General features: G+C 29.7%; 1 protein-coding gene across 1 annotated transcript; it reads right to left on the bottom strand.

The window, feature by feature from the left end:
- Window positions 1-12,050: 12,050 nt before the first annotated feature.
- LOC101202832 lies at window positions 12,051-17,381 on the bottom strand. Its single transcript, XM_004138787.3, has 5 exons — window positions 17,226-17,381; window positions 16,170-16,340; window positions 13,489-14,449; window positions 12,674-12,819; window positions 12,051-12,525 (listed from the first exon to the last, which is right to left on the bottom strand). Exons 2-5 carry the CDS (start codon window positions 16,301-16,303, stop codon window positions 12,417-12,419), a joined length of 1,350 nt encoding a protein of 449 aa, XP_004138835.1. The 5' UTR covers window positions 16,304-16,340; window positions 17,226-17,381; the 3' UTR covers window positions 12,051-12,416.
- Between the last annotated feature and the right edge of the window lie 4,076 nt (window positions 17,382-21,457).

The raw sequence follows: 21,457 nt of genomic DNA on the forward strand, positions 1-21,457 counted from the left end.
AATAATTAATGATATTAAATAAATTATTAATGTCTATTAAAATTTACTGTATTTTATAAATATTTTTAACTATTTATGATAATTTTCACTGAATTATATCTTCATTTAAAACAGCCATTATGATTCAAAATTCAAAAGTAAATGCTCAAAATGTGTAGGAATCCCCATTAAAAAAAACTTTTAAGAGAAATTCAAAAGAAAAGCCTTTAAGAAAATTTAAAGAAAAAAAAAACTTTAAGAGCAAAAATAAAAAAGAGAAAATAAAAGTCTTAGAGATGAAAAGCATATTTTTTTTATCCAGAAAAAAAAAAAAAGAAAGAAAGAAAGAAAGAAAGGAAAAGAAAGGAGAGTGAGTTTAAATTAAAGTTGAGACAAAACTTGTAGGGTCTCTTTCTAATCCAACAATTCAAAGCAAAAAGCCGCATGAAATTCAGAAATAATAAAAAAGAATAGTAATAATAAGAGAGAAAAACAATAATTGGTTACACGCAATGTGGCGAAGTGAAGGACAAGTGGGATCACTACACGTGTCATAGAATGATGACGTGGACGAAAGATAAACCTTATAAACATCAGACGGTGGGTTTCATCATCATCATCAACAACACCTTGCCAAGTGGAACTTCATTTTTACGTTACACTACACTACATTGAACGGGCAGCGGGCAGCGGCCAGGGTAATTCAGGGTAGCCCAAAAGCTTTCTGAATTCTGGCAGGCCACTCGCCTACTCTTAAGCGCGTGAGCCGTGTCGGTTGGGAAGGGGGATGGGAAATTTCACGTTTCTTCAGACCCATTTTAAACCATCAAATATTCCTCTTTTTTTTATTTATTTTTGGGACTGAGGGTAGTTTTGGGATCTCAAAAAAGTTACTAACTTTAATGTAGGCCATTATACTTTGGGAAAAGGTTAATATTATAAAATAGTATATATATATATATATATATATATATATATGTATTTGTATAAAAATGTTTTTGGTGGATGAAAATTTGAAATTTTTACTTGGTCCATGAAAGGTTTCAATTTGACTTTGTATTTCAATTTTAAATTCCCTTTCTTTTCTCTCTTTTCATTTTCCTTTATTCATTTTACTTCTTTTTTTAAAAAAAACAATTATTTAGTGCAAGAAATAAAAGAAGTAGGCTCTTTTTTCCCAAGGTCAATTTGGACACTACACTCTTTTAAAAAAAGAAAATAGATTTTTCTCAAAAGTCATTACTTTGAAATGGTTCGATTTTAGGTTATATTTCTAATGGACTAACTTTAGTTCAGTAAATAGTAAAAAGTTTTTTTTTTCTTTTTTTACAATAATAACTGTGCCCTAATTTAAGATTTATAGTTGAAATTACATTGACTAATTACGCAAGAATGTAGTAACATTAAAATAGGAATATTTTAAATATCTTTTAGTGAATATAAATGAGGAGGGTAAGGATACTAAGTTACACAACCTTCTTTTAGCAAATAAAGATAGCTATAAATAAGTTATTCAAACCAAAATAATTATAATAAGAGTAGAGAAACCTACAACTAGGCAAAAGAATATATAATCTTGTATATACGAGAGAATCTAAAACCAACGATTTTGAAGATCGAGTTTCATGAGTAATATAATTGTTTCAAAATATAGAACATACTCTTTTTCTTATGCAAGGAACACCGGATCAAAAACCATGTTCTGTAGAGAGAAAAATGCATAAGAAAAATTGTTCTAAAAAGTCATAATAAACTCGATCACATGTTTAACATCTAAGCAAGAGAAAAGAAATTTATTAGATAGGATGAGAAGATGTCCTTGCTAATTGGTAATTGCTATATAGTAGAATCAAAGAATGCAAATTATAGGGGGAAAAATAGGCATTAAATTAAGGTTTTGACTAGCAACATGCAAAGTTTAATTTAAGGGTATCATAATTTTTCACATGAATTATTATTTGTTGTTTTTAATTTTCTAGATCTTTTTTCTTCTAATTTTGAGATGGACCATTATTTTTATCCCCATATAGTTATATACATGTGTCCAGTTTCAAACCACTATATATCAATAATAATATAACTTTCTTTTTCTTTTACTATTTTTTTTCCATCTACCATTCAAACTTAGTACCAAATTTTTTTAAATCATTTCTCAAATTTTCAATTATGAACTCTTCTTTTTTTTTCTTTAACCTTATAACAAAATGCTTTTCTAGAAAATAAATATTTAATTAATTTAATCTATATTCAAAACCTTCATTTTATTCTTTATACTTTTCAAATGTTTGTTTTATTCTTTATACTTTATTAAAAGATGACTATTATATTTTTAATACAAAAATTAAATTAAACTAATATTAGGAGTAACTCATGAACCAAAATATACTAAACTATCAAATAGAAAATAGGATAAATGAGTATTTAAACCTAATTAACCTAATTTTTTTACCTTGAAGTACTTAATATAAGGTAAGAAATACACTAATTTTTTTAATTTTTTCCAAAGTTGTTTTTTAACTTTTCAAAAAAAATATTTTAAATAACAAAACTTTCAAATATAGTAAAATAAACCACAATTTTACTTGTGATATGCCATGTATGATAGACTACTAATTGCATCTATCATGATACAGATAGATATGAAAGTTTATCATAAATAAACGGTGATATTTTGTTATATTTTATAAATGTTTTGATTTATATTACTATTATTTGTAAATAGAGTCTTTTATAAACTACCATATTTGTGACTTTTATAAAATTTACAAATATGTAATCTTTCACCTGTATTAAGAACCTACTCTTTTTACCTCTCGTTTGTTCTTTTGATAATTTAAACCTTTGATGGTTTGTAATTCAACCCTACCAACCCACCTAACATAATCACTTCAAAAATGAAAATTCAAAAGAATACATTACAATATTGTTTTAAATTATATATAAATTATATATATATTTATATAATAAAATATGAAGGCCAAAATTTTCCTATATTTCTTAACTTAAAAGCTTTTAGATCCTTATGTTGAAAAGTTCAGACTTAGAAACTATACGAAACAAAAACACTTTATTTTAATTTTATATCTCATCAATATTACTATAGACTTTAAAAATTATATAGTAAATGAGAAAACTATAGAAAAGTAGAATAAAATTTCATTATAAATTTGAAAGTTTACTATATAAGATAAAATAAATTATCTCTAAACTTACAAATTTAGGTATGAAGGTTAATGTGCACTTTCCTTCTAGTAAAATATGGCATCAACAAACCCTATTTGTATGTTTAAATTAATATTTGATAAGCGAAACTCAATTAATAATAATAATTCATTTGATTCCATACCCGTTTGGAGTCTAAAATAGTGTAAACGATAAGGCTAATTTGTCTCTCCCAAATGAAGTAAAGTACGTAATAGAATCAATTAAACCAAAGTGTGCATTTGGCTAATTATTATTCTTCCAAATTGTAACAAATTACAAAGTATTATTCAATAATTTTAAGAATATTAATGTATAGTGAAGTGAAGCCAAAAGACACCCCAACACAACAATCAATTTTAATTGTGCTGTCTTATATAATTGCCTTTGTTTTATTTTAAAATTACTATAATATATAATAATTATTATTATTTTAAACCAATACAAATGAATAGAATTAATTTTATTTGCCCAAAGACAAAAAAGAAACCCTATCTCAACATGCAAAAACCCATTTAAAGAAAATGCCAACACCACCAAGTAAAGATAGAGAAAGTGTGGGTGGTGAGATGTCCCCTCTTAATTTGTCTTAAATAAATATATATATGGATATGTATCAATTAAAGTTTATAACCTTTTTTCATCTAATTTTCCTCCCTATAATTTGATTACACTCAATGGCTTACACAGGTACAAAACAATATGAAACCATCCTTTCTTTTTTTTTTTTCTTTTAATATAATATACTCCATAATTTAATTTAATTAAACTACGTTTAATCTAATTTGAATGGTGTCATTCAACTTTCAACTTTTATATATATGTTCTCAATTTTTCAACTAATGTGATGATGAATGGTTGATTATTTTACAAACTTTCACAAAATTCGATTTTTAAATTTTATTGAAAGATTCATAGATAAAAAGGTTGTTTATCATTGTCAAAGTTTCTTGTTTCATTCTTGAACATATAAAGTTAGTAGAATATAGTTTAATAAACCCCTAAAAGTGAGCATTGTCACGATTAAGTTTCAATTGGGTATGTACATGTGTGTGTGACATAGATTAGGATTTTCAGATGATTTTACATTTTTAACTATTCAAAAAATTGCTTATTTATTACAAGTTTTTAAGCAAATGTGAGAATATTCAATATGATGAAAAACTAAAAGATTAAACCATAAAAATATTTTTAAAAAATAGTATCAGGAGAATCAAAGTTTAAAAGGTTGATGTATTGATTTAAAAATTTAAAAGAAATAATTTTAAAAAATAATGATTAAATTAATAAGAATTTCTAGAAAATAATATTTAATCATAAAATGAAGAGAAATGGTAAAATATAGAGCAAAATATAATAGATTTTGTTCGGTAGACTTTAAAATTTATTACGATTGATTTTTTTTAGAAAGTGTAGTTTTTTTTATCAAATGTTTCATTTTTTTTTCTTTTGATAAGAATAAATTTTTTGCTGTATTTAAGTAATGGTTGCATACAATTTTGTTTTTAATAGAGTTTTCTTTAGGAATAGTTGCAAATTTAGCAATTAAATTCAAATTAATTAAGTATATAACACAATTTTAAAAAATTTACAAATATAGTAAAATTTGTCAAATTTTATCAATGATATAAGTCTATTACTGATAGATCATGTTGCAAATATTGGTCTATCACTGATATATCATATGAAGTCTATAAGCGATACAAGTCTATTCAGTGATAGTTTTGCTATATTTGCAATTTTTTTAAAATGTTGCTATATCATTAATTATTATTGCTAAAATAGTCATCCATTGCAATTTCTCTTTTCTTTATTATATTTTTTTAAAAGAAAAAAAAGAAAGAAAAAGTAGCATAAAATAAAGAATAAAGCGCGTGATGTCACGGTACCGACGATGGCATTGGATACCCATTACCCACCAACTTCACCTTTTCTCCTTAACCCTACTTTTTCTCTTCTCTTTCCTTTCTTTTTTTCTTTTTTTCTTTTCCTATATATATTTTGTTTTCTTCCTTTTTTAAGGAAGATTATTATGTGAATTTTAGTTTATAAATTTTTAAACAAATATTTTTTTAACCAAAATATTTATGAATATTGTAAATTTCACTTTTATATTTTTTATTTTTAAAAATTATTTTAAATAACAAAAAATTTTAAAAATATTTATAGTAAAATATCACATGATAGACACTAGTGATAATCAATCATAGATATACTGTGATATTTTGCTATATTATATAATTTTTTTAAATTATATTTTTTGGTTATATATATTTATCACGATCTATAACGAATATAAAGTAAAATATTTGCTATATAAGTATCGGCTCATTTCGATATATATTTGAAAACATCCTTATATCTAGTTCCTCTTAATTTTAAATGTGTGCTCTTTTATACTTGTGAATCTCTTATATAAGTATTGGCTCATTTTAATGAATCTCTTATATTTATAGAAAAAATTTGGAAATAGAAAAAATTTGGAAATGGAAAAACGATTGAGAATATTGAAAAATATAGCAAAATATCATAATATATCAAATGATATATACTGATAAACATCAATAAACTTCTATTGGTGTCTACCAATGTTGATAAATCTATAAGTGTCTCCATCATTAATTGAATATAAAATTTTGCTATTTTTGTAATTATTTTGGTTTGTTTTGTATATTTAAAAACATCCCTAAATTTATTACACGTGTTTCCAATTTTGTAAAATATTTTACAAATAAAACCATAGAAACATTATAGAAAAAAAATCATAGTTTTACATTTAAGACTTTGACCTTTAAATCTAAGTCAAATATATCAACAAGTTTTTTTTTTTTTCCAAAATATTTAAAATGAAATAATATGTTGTGGGTGAATTTTAGCTTATCAAGAAAATCTATGGCAGAGCTTAAGCGAGCTTAGGGTAGCTTAGTGTTCCAATGAGATGAGCTTAAGCGAGTCTAGTGAGAGCTTAGTGGGTGGACCCATGAAGTGAGTGTATGCTAGCTAGCCTAGTGAGAGCTTGGTGGACCCATGAAGTGAGCCAAAGAATGCTTGTGGTAGCTCGGTGGTCCCATAAGGTGAGCTTAATTAGCAAGCCTAGTGAGAGCTCAACAGACCCATGAAGTGAGCTTAGTGGTAGCTTGGTGTAGTCCCATAAGGTGAACATTGACAAACCTAGTGAGAGAGCTCGAAGGACCCATGAAGTGAGCTAGTGAGAGCATGGTAGACTCATGTCATGAAGGTGAGCCTAGGCGAACTTAGTGAGAGCTTGATGGGTGGACTCATGAAGTGAGCTCAAAGAGAAGCTCACATGAGCAAATGAGAGAGCTTTGGTACCCATGGAAGAGAGCTTAGACAACTTTGTGAGACCCATGAAGTAAGCTCAAGAAAAGCCCAAATTAGCTTAGAAGAGAGAGCTCAAGGGAAGCATCTATTAAGGAGAGCTTGGATTGCTCAATGAGACCTATGACGTAGGCTTAATAGAAGATCAAATGAGCTTAGTAGACCCATAAGATGAGCTCAAGAGAAGCTCATAGACTAAAGAAAGCTCAGGAGAAGCACTCGTAGGGAGAACTTAGACAGCTCCATAGAACCCATGAGGTAAAGAGAAGTAAGCTCATAGAAGTGAAAGGATGAGCTCAACGAAACCTAAGAAAGACCCTTCTTAGATGAGTCATAAGAGGAGGACCCACTAATGAGAGTCTAACCTCTTAAGAGGAGGAGGACCCACAAGGGAAATCACTCTTAGGACAGTACTAAGGAGAGCTCAAAGGACCTATGGAGGAAGACCTCTAAACCGTTAGTTGTGAAACCACTACAAGAAAGTAGACCTTCTCTGACGCAGTCACACGTCGAAAAAACCATGATTTGCATCGGGCAAGGTATTTCTGACGTTTAAAGTGACGTCGGGAAAACCCTGGCAGGGACACTTTCTCTAACATGAGGCACGTCCACGTTGACGTAACATTCACGAGCACAATGTGGTGATGTCGAAGAAACATACATATTTTCATTATATCAATGCTTATCATATTCAAAGTTTGAAACATACATATTTTTCAAAATTCAATAAACAAATATACATACATACATAAATACATTTTCCTAAATTAATACATTTTTCTAAATTAAATAAACAAATACACATACATACATACGTTTTTCATTATGTGTGTAATTTCTACATTTCAAATATACACACATACATACATTTTTCATTATGTAATACATACATACGGACAAATCTATGTAATTTCTAAATTCTAAAATACATAGATACATACAATTTTCTAATATCTAACAAATATACATTTAAATCATATAAATTTATATAACAAACATATATAAAATTTAATATTCTAATTTCAAAAAAAAAAAAAAACAACATTGGCAGTAAACAACAAGCGGAGGAACGGACAGAGGTGGTGACACTAATGACAGTGGCGAAGACGGATGACGATGACACTCATGGCAACAGCAAAGACGGGTGGCGGCCCAACAACGAAGGCAACAAACTCTCTTAGCTCTCTTTCGGTTGATTTTTCTTTTCTTTCTTTTGTTTTTTGTGTTCTATGTTGAAGGAGAAGAAATAGAGTAAACAATCTCCAACGTGCTCGGAGATGTCGGGTAATCACATTTTTCCGACGTCCCTCTGCCACATATCGGAGAAAGGTGACGTTTTGAAATTAATACATCGAGGAACATGCCTTACGTCGACGCGACTATGCGTGCGTCGGCGTTGGGTGGTCAACGTCGATGCACGGTTCGCTAACGCCTTATGCCGCGTCAAAATTCCTTCAATTTCTTGTAATGAACTATTCGAATTCCCAACAGTGTCATATAGAGAAAGAGTGTGTACGACTAGACTTCACACCTGCTTTTACCTTCTTTGATGTTACGGTTGATCCACATGTTAACATCAAAATAATCTGAACACAAAAATAATAATATTCATAACTTACATAATACTTATAAAATTCACAAAATTTGATTCCAACACATAATTCAAATTTTATTTAATATAAAATAAAAGAATATATATCTTTTTTAAGAAAAAAGGAATTAGAGAAAGGAGTTCATTGATGGATTGAGTTTACCAAACACATTACCTAAATGAATCTCTCCCACGTGAAACTTTTTCTTTCATTCTTTTGTTTAATTAAAGAGCTTTTTTTTAGATAATTGAAATGAATATTATTTAGTGAATGTGTGTTGGTTTCACCATCAATCATTGGGTACCATATTATATTAACTCTAAAACCCCATTAACACCATCTTTATTCTAATCTTGAAGGGTAGTAACGTCAATTCCCCCTTTCTTTTCTTGGGATGATTGAAACCCGATGGATCATCTTTTGTTTGAATCTTTACGGATCAATCTCTCCCAAATACTCTCTTTACCTCAAAAGTATTTCTTTTCTTTATATATACTATTTTAGTCAATGTATTTCAATTCTATTTTGTGATTCCAACTTTATCGAAATTAGTTAAATAGTAATAATTATTTCAACTAACAATTTTCATATCTCACCTTAGTTTTTGTACTTTTTAATTTTTTAATAATCTACTAATCCTATCTTTACATTTGGAACAACGTGTACGAACAGAATGGGATTTTCGAACTAATTAGAAATTTGATATTTTTATAAAATACAAATCTACTTCATAAAATAACTATAAAAATAAGCATTATACGTTATGAACTAATTTGTTATAGATTTGAGAGTGACAGATACTAAAGTTTAAGAAAAAAATGTTATAGATTTAAAAGTATAGAGACTAAATTGTTACAAATCAAAGTGAGTGAACATAGTTGTTACTTTCACGAAAATTGAAATATCATACGTTTTTCAACTAAACAATTAAGAATATATTTTTAAAATATAAATAGAGGTACGAAAATGTTATTTTAACAATAATTCTATCTTTCTTTTTTATTAGTTGTTCATTTTTTTTTTTATCTCTTCACTTGAGTTAGTCCTTTCACTTTTAATTTATCTTTAAAAAAACAATCAATGTAGTTAGTTTATTGTTCTTCTTAAAAAAAAACAGCATATAATTAATATTTTCATCCTTAATTAAGAAAATATATTTAAATAGTATTGTTTGGAAAAGAAAGCTTATTATAATCCAATTAATTTAGAAAAAGAAAAATGGTCAAAAATCCCATGCACTAAAAGTATAATGAAATCTAAAGGGTATGGACAACAATCTATTTTAAGTAAAATATTTTATCCCATTCAATTAGTTTTTTTTTGTATGGATTATCCAATCAAATGTTATAAACCTCTTTTTAAATAACAAAATTTTTAAAAATATTTATAAATATAATAAAAAAACTACAATATATTTATATAGACTTATTTGTGACTATATATATATAATATTTTGATATGTTGCAATTTACCTTAAATAGAATATATGATATTTTTTAACTATTTAAATTCATTTTATAGAAATAACCCAAAATTATAAATGATATAGTAAGTATTAATAAATTACCTTGTAATTAGGTAGTAAGCCAAACAAACAGCCAAGAAAATGACTCTAATATTAAATTCATCCCTAAAATAATCCAACAATAAAACAAAGGGTCAATTTAGTCAATAAAACAACTAAAATATTAAATGAAAAAAAGTTTAAATTCAAATTATTTTTTTAACTCTATGTAAAACAAATGCTCAACTTCATTGATCTATAAATTGTGAAAGATATATTTAAGTTGAAAAATTATTTAAAATAAAAACGTTAAAAATATCTAAAACTATAGTCAAATAAAACAATACAATCAACTTAGTTTATAAAACTCAACCTAAATTTAAATTACATTGAGAGTTTTACAATAATTTTACATTTGTAAAAAAGATTTAGGAGTAATGTCAACAAAAGGTTGAATCGATATTTTGATTGCATCAAAGTTTCATTTAAAAAATATTGTATAATACATTTAAAACTAGCAAAATAGAATAATTAAAATTTAAAAAAATTATAAAGGACACGTGGAATATTTCGAAGATGGTTGCATGTAAAAAAATTGGGAACCTACGGTAATGATATTAACTATTTAATATTACATATTATAAATGCAGACAAAACAACATTCCACCTCTAATTTTTTTTAATTAAATTTATTTCTTTCTTATAAGAAGTTGCTTCATAATTTCAAATTCTGTACATTCCACTTTTTCTTTAATATATATATTAATTTCTTAGAATTCCATGTGATCATTTTCGATTTTATTATTATAGAAGAATACTAGAATTGGAAAAATAAAATAGACTTTTTAAATAGAAAAAAGAACTCCAGATCCAATGGCATGGGGAAAGGGAATTAGAAGAGTTTATTACAAGGCTTGTCAAAATATTATATATATATATATATATATATATTCTTATATATTATTATTTTTTTATTTAGAAAATACAAGTCAATAGTGAGAGGAATAATATGTGTGGTTGACTCTGTGTATATGAATTGGAAAATTTATCTTTCTTTGTTGGTAATTAATTAAGAGTTTTACTCACTAATTAAATACGAATGATAAATGGTTAATTGCAAAATGAGTTTTGGTGATTGCCTAATGTGAAAAAGATTGAAAATTGACCATTTGAACAAAAAGATACTATCTTAGCTGGGTCTTAATTATTTCATTCATCTCTATTATAATAGTAATAATAAAAATAAAAAAGTGATGACATTTGATTTTCTTATTTCGTTCGTAGAAATTCTTGCACGTGTGTTGCATTTGACCTTCGTATAATATATTAGTAAGAAACTTTAGAGTACATACTCTCGATTAATAGGTCAAATGTTCAGATTACCTGCTTTAAATTTGTGGATTAAAAAAGACAATAAATAAAAACTATTATAAAGTTTTTAATTAAAAGAAAATGGAAAGAAACAAAAATAACATTTGTCGTATACTCGAGATTTGATATTCATGGTAAAGAAGAAAAAGAAAATGTAATGGATGTAAAAGGGAAATGTTCTTATTTCCCTTTTTATTTAATTAATTTTAATTTTTTAAAAAGAAAAAGAAAAAGAAGTGGAAAACTAAATAAAGGAAAGAAAACTTAGGTCCAAGTAGTGTTCACATCTTGTACACAAAGAAGTCCTTATCAAACAGGTGTAAACCATTCAGAATTTAATACAAAAACAAGAAAAATAATCCATTTCTAAAGAAGAGAAAAAAAAGTTGAATTACGAAATTTAATTCAAAATTGTATGTCAACAAGTTTATAATAAGTCTGGTAGATTAAGAAATGGTAAAAAATTAAAACTACAAATATTACTTTTACAAACAAACATTTGGGTCTAGTAGAAAAGATAAAACAAAATTTGAAATTTGAAAACTTGAAGAACCAAAAATCAGATGTGATCCAATGTTAAGTTTATGGGTTGAATTCGACTGAAACAAACTTGAAGGGTTGTATAGACACAATAAGGCATGAGAACAAAATGAGTAATTTTGAAACTGACCAAAACAAGATGGTATATTAATTGGAAGGTCGTTTTATTAAAAAGAAAAAATTGATATTTTTAAAAGAAAAAAAGGGGTGAAAAAGTACTAATAAAAGAATTGGGGAATCCAGAAGATCATGTGACTACATGATCCATATGATATAAGATGTCGGGTCAGAGCAAAAAGGGGGGAAAGAAGATGCCTATTGAAACTCCAATCTGTTATATGCCTTTCTCTCTTGTTTCCTTGTCCTCCTTCTAACGCACAAACACCTTACCATCAAAAGCCTCCTTCCCACGTTACTCCAACCTTTTTCTTCTTCCTTCTTCTTCTTCTTCTTCTTCTTCTTCATCCCCCCTCCCCCTTTTTTTAACATATAGTAATGAAGAAATAATAGGAAACCCTTGTATCTATAATAAAATCATGGACGGTGGGACATATTATGCCATGCTAATTAATAGTAAAAAGATGAGAAAAATATCCCTTGTACAAGCTACTGCTTATCTTTTTTATCATTTTTTTTACTGAGGGGAGGGGAGGGGAGGGGAGGGGAGGGGTGGGAAATGCCTACTATTAAAACTTTCTTTCCTACTGCAGAGTACACAAATGCCAACCCACATCCAGAATCTAGTTTTGTCCTCCTAAATATCGTGTATGGGACCGACTGGAGTGAACGGGGCAACCGACTGCAACTTTGGTACAAAGACAGACAGGTTCTGTGGCAGAAAATTTAGCTACTACTCTCTATTCGTCTACTTGACTTGACAATCATACTACTTACTCGGACCAAAACTTCACGAAGGCAGTGATGAATGACTTGATGATTTCCAAAAGCGGGTTGTTTCCGGGTTTTGAAGAGTTTTTGGACATCCCTTCCCATGAGTCACTGAAAAAAGATGGAAGATGAATATGTTGGTTAAATTGTTGATAAGTATTAGATAATCATGAGATTCCATCTGACAATGGCCAATAAGAGAACAAAGGAATCTTCTCACTTAATGATGAACTAATTTGAAGGGGGAGGATATTCTTACAGATTAATTCTATTTAATGTTGGAACGCTTTCTTTCTGGGAGCCGCCAGTCTGTCCAGGATCTACTTTATTTTTTATCTCGATTTTTGAGGCCTGATCAAAGTCATTGCTGAATGTCTTGTTGAGATTCTCAGAAGCAATTGGAGACTGTAAAAGAGCATCAATAATGGTCCAAATGCAAATTAAGCTTTCAAAAGTTTTGAGTTACAAACACAAAAAAAAAAAAGTGGTAAATCTTTAGAATAAACAACTTCAAAGTTCAACCTATCATTTTCTTCCTTTCCTTATCCTTTACCCCACCAAATGAAAAGAAAGACGAGATTTTCTCTGGTTACATGAGTACTTATTGTATTTATGAGCAATACTTGAGTGCATTTTGGGTTGCGCATCCATCTTCTTGCAACTCACCTTCATCACAGCAAAAAATACTAAAAAAAGAAAAAGTGTTTGACACATGGTGAACTTTGGATGGATAACTGGATGAACTGCCAAAAGATTGGTGCAATCTATACATTTTTCAAACAAAAAAGTAGGTATTTCAAAAACACAAAAACAAGACCACCATGCAAATGAACGTCCAAATGCCATCCATAAAGTTTAAGATAAAAGGAATTCTCTAATTCTTTTTCTTGAATCTAAAGTTTCAACTGGCCCAGAAACTGCTCAAGTAATTGTCCCCACACTATTTTGTCATAATCTAGAAGTCAACTTTAATAAGTTATACCTATGCCCCAGAAATTTAAAAGACGATAGATTAAAAATAAAAAAGAAATTAAAGTCATTCTATGCTTAGCCAGAAAAAAGTAGAACACTCACCTTCATTTTACTAGATTTCTGGCCTTGTTCAAAGCTCACAGATACTGGAGTATCACTGCAAACTTCCAACTCAGGACCCCCAACTTCATGTATGCTACCTTCTTTAACAGTAGACCCATTAGAAATTTCAACAATTTGTGCTTCGTCCACCAAATCAGACTTCGTTTTTGTTAATGGCTCTGTAAGGTTTTCCTCTGCTTTCTCAACTACACAGTCGGAAGTTGTAATGTTAAACAAGCCAACATCTGATTCTAACTCAATGGATTGACTAACTTGCTTCTCTGAGGCACTAGTTGAAATCAATATCTCAGATCTTACATCAAAACCATTAACATCCCAAGGAACTGAATCCAATGGGAATGTCTCTACCACAACATCTGTTGCCAAAGGAGTTACATAATTAATTGGCATTCCTGATTCCTCTTTCACCACTTCCTCTACTTTATTGTGTTCATTTACTAGCACAACATCTGTTGCCAAAGAAGTTACGTGATTTTTTGGCATTCCTGATTCTTTTTCAACCATTTCCTCCACTTCCTTGTGTCCATTTACTAGCAACTCTGACTGGATAAATTCATCAGAATCCTCGTTGCTTACATCCACAAGGCTTCCATTAATTATTGACTCATTCTGTGATCCCTGAATATTTGTTGCTGTGCATTGCTCATCTGACACAAAGATTGGTTCTTCACTTATATATTTGTTGTAGTTGACTGGAAAATGGACTTCATTAGACGATAAGGTTAAAGGAGAGTGAGGTTCAATAGCAATTGAGTGGAGTGGATTCTGTTCAAGTGAATGATCCGGATTGTGCTCTTCTAATAACAAATTTCCTGGACCAAGGATTCTATTTTCTTGGATTATATCACGTACAATCTCTCGCACCGTATAGAAAGATCCCCCAACTTCCTTGTGAGTGAGGTTGAGTGAGGGGAAACTCCCATTATTTGATTCCTGATACCTGCATTTCATACTTATACTAGTTAAATAAATTACATTTGTATCTAAATTTAGTCCTTAAGCGAGTTGACTATTATAGTCCGTAGTTTATAATAGTTTGTGTCTAGGATGAAGACTTTAGTTTGGGTAAGAAATAAGAAACAAAATAGCAAAGAGGAAAAAAAAGGATGATTAAGAAATAGTAGAACATGTAACAAATAATAAACATTGTAACATAGAGGGATTTGAAATAGTAATACTATACTTAATTGTAGATTATAGTAGTTGGAAACATCAATAATTATAATTGGAGACTCAAATATGGAGTTTCTGTGGGCCCAAACAACCCCTAACAATTAAACAAGTTTCCTATTGTAACGGGAGTTTTTGTGGTCCAGGAATTTCTCTGATTTTAGGATTTCTAATGGTAAACTATCTTCCTTCCATAGTATTTAAATCGAGAGGTTAACGAGGAATGAGAATTATCTCATACAGATAATTTGTGTTGGGAAGTTTCTGATTCTCCAAAGTTTAACCATAGAGGTTCAAACTCTCTTGAATAACTATATTATTTCTATTTCAATATTATGCCACGTGAATAGGCACTATAGCTTGTTTTTAGCATAGAAGACCAGTTTTGAAGCTAAAAGAAGGACAAGAACCACCCACAGCCTTTTCACCTTGCCCTAGAGAGCTCTAACATTTATAAAGGCTTCAATACTGAGATTTAAAGAAAACATATCGAAGGATTTGGTGCATTCTAAAATAGAAAGACTCAACAATAAGTCACCTCTTGCCAGAATTATCCTCAAAGATATCACCCTTAGGAAAAGGTTGGTCATGTAAGGGAGAGGAAGGCTATAGTCCTATTTTATGTTATTAATTATATTATGCTTTTAGATACCTTGGTATCCGGAAAGGTTTTTCACCACTTTATTTTATCTTCAATAGTATGTAGATAGCACTCAACAAAATCACTCATTGCAAGGTTTCTCCGATTACTAGTCTCTTTGGTTTGATTTTTCATGAAATAACCGAGTAGTTTTAGAGATTTTTCATCAAGGGTTGAGTTTCTTGAGCTCTCAACACTAGAAGGTTATACTTCTTCAAATAAGCCTACCATCACTATTATTTCACTAATAAAATATTGTTTCACAAGGATCCAAGTTATCATTAGTTCTATCCTGAACACCAAAAAAAACCAAATATTTAAATGGCCCAAGAAAAATGGTCATTGATTTTTTCTCATTCAAAAATACAAATGTTCATCCAATATAAGTGCAATCAACAAATGCTTTTTGGAAGCCTTTTTTCCCCTTACCTTCTCAGGAAGCTAAAACTTTCATAATTCTTCCTCTGTTGACAGCAAACTAATTGGATTATATTCTTATCCTACTACATACTAAGCGGTAATAACCACAGCTGTTTTTTAGATAAAAATAACTGTGACTACTAAGCTGCAAAAGAATTTATCAACGTAACAGTGTTTGATATACAAAAGCTCAACAACAGTGACGTAAACAAATCCAAGAACGAGTGCCAAATAATAATGATCCACGTTTAAACATGAACGGCAAGATAGATCATGGTGTGAAAACGTCATACAGCGGGAGACAATGTTTTCTTGAGAAAAATATCATGCACTTGAGAATTCAATATAGCTGCAGGTGAAAATATCATCAGGCAGAGATAATTAATAATTTAAGCAATCTAACCAATGCATGCATCCTTTGAGTACTTACTTTTTTATGAAAACTTCAACCATTGCCTTCCTTTCCTCCTTTGAACGCCGAATTCTAGTCCTTCTCCCTTCAGCCTCATTGTTCTTGGCTAGGGCGAGAGGACGCCCCGTCCACCCACCCTTTATGGCATGCATGAAATCCAGAAAGTTCAGCTCGTCTTAGAGTATAGATCTACAATATAACAGAGCAGTAATAAGATGAGTCCGCCCATATAATATTTGTGTTTCAGAATGAATTGGATGAGATAAGATCCATCGGAAATTCACAAATGGATTGAAGAGTTCATCTAACAGATCATACAGGAACAGATGACTTCCCTTTTAGACAAAATAATAAATTATTCTGAACAACCTGCACCAGTGGAGCGATTGTTTAATCTCGCTCAACCCTGAATTTTAACAAGTCTGCATCGCATAAGTATACTGGAAGCTAACTTTAGTCCTTATCACAAGTCACAACTTCTGATAAAGCACATCCAAATATCCACTTTTTGCGCTACCAATTAGTTGAAGTTGAAAGACCAGAAATGAGCATGAACAAATTGCCGCTTGCAGAGAATTTGTAATTATAAGTTTGCAGCTCATATTAAACAATTAATTCTATGTTAAACTCATACCAACCAAATACTCCATTGGTTAAAACACTGTCCTACCATATCTACAAATCCACATAGTCCCTTCCGCCACAGTCATTTGATTTACAATATTAACGAAACGCACAATGAAAAATCAAAATCTCATATAAAAACAAAATTAGGCTCAAAGCTATGCAGAATCAAGACGCCACATCCTTAACCACGATGAACAAACCCAAATACACGTTAACAGCTCATGTCTGAACAAATTTCCAAAAACCAGAGGAAGCAAATTTCAGGGCGACCCAGAATAACAAAAGAAGAAAAACCCAGTAGCCAAAATCTAACACTGCATGAAACTAAGCCACCCATGAAAGCAAATGATGCACTTAAACAGAAGAGAAAAAAATGATCGACACTAGAGAGGAAGGAACCAAAAATGGCAGAATTGCAGTGTATAAAAAAAGGCGAGAGAGGTTTACCTAGAAGGGGAGAGAGCGCGAAATGAAAGAGTAGAAGAAGAATTGAAGATAAAAGAAGGCTAAAACCCTACTGAAGAGTTATAGGAGGGAACTAGTGAGAGACAATGTACAAACTTCCAACAGAAATGGGCAGTGGGGAGATGGAAATGGCGGAGCGTGGGAAATTTATGTAATTATGTTGAAATTGATGTCTTATTGTTATACTGGATGGATTGGGCCGTCCAAGTTTAATGGACCTTTGAACCATTACTCATCCGAACTTTTAGAAAAATAGCGAAATATTCGAAAAAGCCATCAATTGAATAAGAAATTTAAACAATATCCTAATTAAAAAATTATTTTCTTAAAAAGGAATGATAATATTTTATAAACAATTCTAATATTTTAATAATTATTAATTAGATATTACGATTATTAATTAGATATTCTATTTATAATATTATTTGAAATATTTTCATATTCAAATGATTTGATTTTAATGTGAATTAAACTTTCTTAATTTAATGTGATTAATTATTATGATAATAATTTTTAAGTATCTTTTTAATTAACTATAAATCAAAATATATTATAATATTAATAATTTTATTCTAATTTGTAATAATCTATTTATATCTTCTTTTCAATATTATATTTTTACCTATTTTTCTCCATCTCCGGCAGCCATTATTGTCCATCACTCAAAGCTTTTTTTCCTTTCGTAATATATATTTTGGTCATGTTCCTCCTATTTTGTTTAATTTTTTATTGTTCAGTTCATCTTTCTGTCATGTTCGACATATAATTTTTATTAGTAAATGTCATGTCGTTCGCATATACTATGATATACCATTGAATAATAATCCACGTTGGAAAGAGTAGAAACCGTTTTCGTGGAAAGAAAGCATGAAAAATTTTCCACTTCTTTCCAAAACTGTATCTCATTATTTTTTCCATTTAGATATTTGTTATAAATCAATTAAATAATAAAAATTGGTATTAAATTAATTATTTAGGTAATATACTAGTCCATTTAGGACTTTTATGAAATTTATTAGTAATTTGGATCCTTCATGTAATATCATATAATAATTTAGGCTATATGAGTTAAAGACCCTATAGCCTTTTTATTAGAATAATGATTTCAAAACGCATAAGAATATGATCAGAGCACGTGATTCATGTCGTAAATTTATAAATATTTAGAAATACAATTTACATAAGTATCATACCTGTTTTACACGATTATCATGTTTAAACGCAGAATAAGTAGAAAAAAAAGAAATGAGCAAATCACACAGGACATCTCGTGCAAAGGCTACGCGATGGAAACTAGTTTGGCGATTAACAACCCCATACAAGGAACCACGACATCGCCCGATGAAAGCTCACTAGGAGATAATGATGGTAGTTGAAGTGATGTAACTTAACATGGCCAGATGTCAGCGCTGACACACTCAAAGAAATAGAAGTTTCCCGACGAAAAATAGTCTATACAAGCACTTTGTCCTCACCAAGAGAAAAATGAGGTCTGAATGGACCATTAGAGGCATGTATGAGTCCGTTTAGAGAGCTTGTAGCTGGAATATAGAAGAAGAAGGCTACTCCTTCTAATCTCCAAACTTGTAACATTCTTCTATGCCCCTGTCCCCCATTTAAGTCTACATTCTTTATATTGTGTGTTGTACATATTGTATAACGACCTACGACCTACGTTCTTTGTATTTTTTTAAACACACATAACGTCTCAATCCATCATCTCTATACTTTCCATCTGTTAGTGTATTTGTTGTAGTATGGATAGATGATAAGTTCTTGATAAAAAATAATTGCTTTTAAGTTATATCGCGTTAGTTGAGCTAGTTGCATCGTCGACCAATGTTAGTTGCCAACTACTCGAAAGGAAAAGTAGCGAAAACCTAATTAACGTGAGCGATGAAGATTTCCATCTCTTCTCGCAAGATTATTTCCAACATTTTCATCTCAAAAGGAGAGCAAGTGTGAATAGTGGGATAGCAATCCTTAACTACATAAGTGTATATGGGTTATAAGTAAATCCTTCTAGATATAATTCACAAAGTTGTACTTAATCATATGGATCTCCAAAAGCGACCATGTGTTGCATATAATGACTTTGAGATAAGCATGTCTTAATAATAAATATGGTTTAGTGAGTTATGTCGCATTAAATTTATCACATTATTTAGTCGCACGATAACATGTAGATATTCCTCCATTCCTTTATTTGAGACAAGTTAGTTTGCATCATCACACCTTCTTCTAAGCCTCGCTTTACAGACCCTCGTTGTATAGATAGCAAGTATTACCTTTGTTATTCTTTAATTCTTTCAATTCGCTTAAATGATAAGTGGAACCTAGAACTAATGTATGTAAACAATTCTTTGTGTTCGACCCTGGATCACTCAGGTAAACCTACTATTTTCACTTACACTTGGACAAACTGTAAAAAAATTTGTATTCAACGAGGACTCATACATCACGCGATGAAGAGGCACATAGTGAGCATCTTACATGCTATGATCATGACCCATGACTCATTGCCTAGAATTAAAGCATGCTACATAGAGAGTTATGATGAGTGCATTATGCGCAATGACCTGACTCAGTAACGTATTGCAATTGCTCTATACACACGAAATTATTAAGTCCAACCACAGACAAGCATAGCTATCAATGTCATAGAATCTAAAAATTTTGCTATTTTTGACAATTTTCCTTTTTTTAAAATGGTAAATATGGTCAAATCTCATGAACTAACTTCTACCCACGATATCTTCTCTCGCTAATAAACTTTGATAACTAAATCTAGATTTTGTAATATCTACAATACTTTTGTATTTTCTATATTTGAAAATACTTTAACCTTAATTGTAATATTTAGTTCGATTTATTTGAAATAATTACTAAAAATGGATCGAAAGGTTTGTATCAATCTACATTCTAGACTCATAAATTGTATTAATTTGAACTTTTAATTTTTATAATTGTAGAAATTAAAACTTCCTTTAGGTTCAATTTCGAAACAACTATAGGTGGAATTTATAATTGCGTCAATCAAACCTCTAGACTTTCATAAACGAATCAATCTAAACTCTTAAATAAAAATTCATTTGAAAAGCAATCCATACATTTACTACAATCGTCTATTTTGTAGAGCCGGCGTTTAATGGAGTATGCACATTTTTTATAATCAATGTATGATGAAACTAATGGTTTAAGTTGATTGACTTGTAAAAATAGAGGAGTTCTCTTCATTTACAATATTGATACATTTTGGTTAAGGAGTATAAATTGATATATTATATATTTTGTTGTACTTATCAAGGTTATATTTTCACAAAGGTCCTAATGTATAGAAATTGGGTGAAGGAGGGAGAGCTTAGCCCTAATGGTCTGGATATTTTAAGGTATCAGAAGAGCATCGGCGTAGTTAAAAGAAAGAGACTAATGGCTCTTCGGTGGAGGTTTAGTTAGGACTTTGAGAATTTGTACGAAAATATCATGCTATCCCTTCAATATTAATGGAAATTAACTTTGATATACTAAATTTAAAATTGATTACAATTATACAGCATGAGACAAAAGTTGGTGTACAAAAACCAAATTGATATTTTAACCGGAAATAGTTCAAAGTAGCAGCCATGTTATAGATGCTTTCAATGGGTTAAAATGCTTCCTGTACATATTATATTAACATTAATGACATTTTGGTTGTTGCGTTTCAATGCTTCTTTGTTTTTTTTTAATGATATAATGAAAATGTTGATCTTCAACCCTAGTCTTAATGTCAAATCCACAAAACAAATATTTAGAAGGAAATTTTGCACAGGTATAGGTAGCCTAAAGTAAAAAGCTTAGATGAAAAATGATTGCTTTTTTTTTTAACCAGTAAAAAAAATGACTTACTACTTATATCACCACGGTGTAAAGTTACTATTTTGACGTCCCATGTTTTCGTCTTCTCTTTTATTCCTTTTGTAACATTTTTTGTGTTTTTTTCCCCTTCTTTTCCTCCTTTCTTTTTCTTTTTTCCTTCTATTATTTTCTTTACTTTATTTCCTTTGTCTTTTTTCTCCACTTCATCTTCCGTTTTTTTTCTACATTTCTACACTTTTTTTGTGTGTTCTTCAAATATAGAACATAATATAAATAAAACATAGGACATCAAGTATATAGTATTGAGCAACAAATATATAAAGAATATAACACAAATAAAACGTAGAGCATCAAGT

This window comes from Cucumis sativus, chromosome 2 (genome assembly GCF_000004075.3).
Source record: "Cucumis sativus cultivar 9930 chromosome 2, Cucumber_9930_V3, whole genome shotgun sequence".
Classification (NCBI taxonomy): domain Eukaryota; kingdom Viridiplantae; phylum Streptophyta; class Magnoliopsida; order Cucurbitales; family Cucurbitaceae; genus Cucumis; species Cucumis sativus.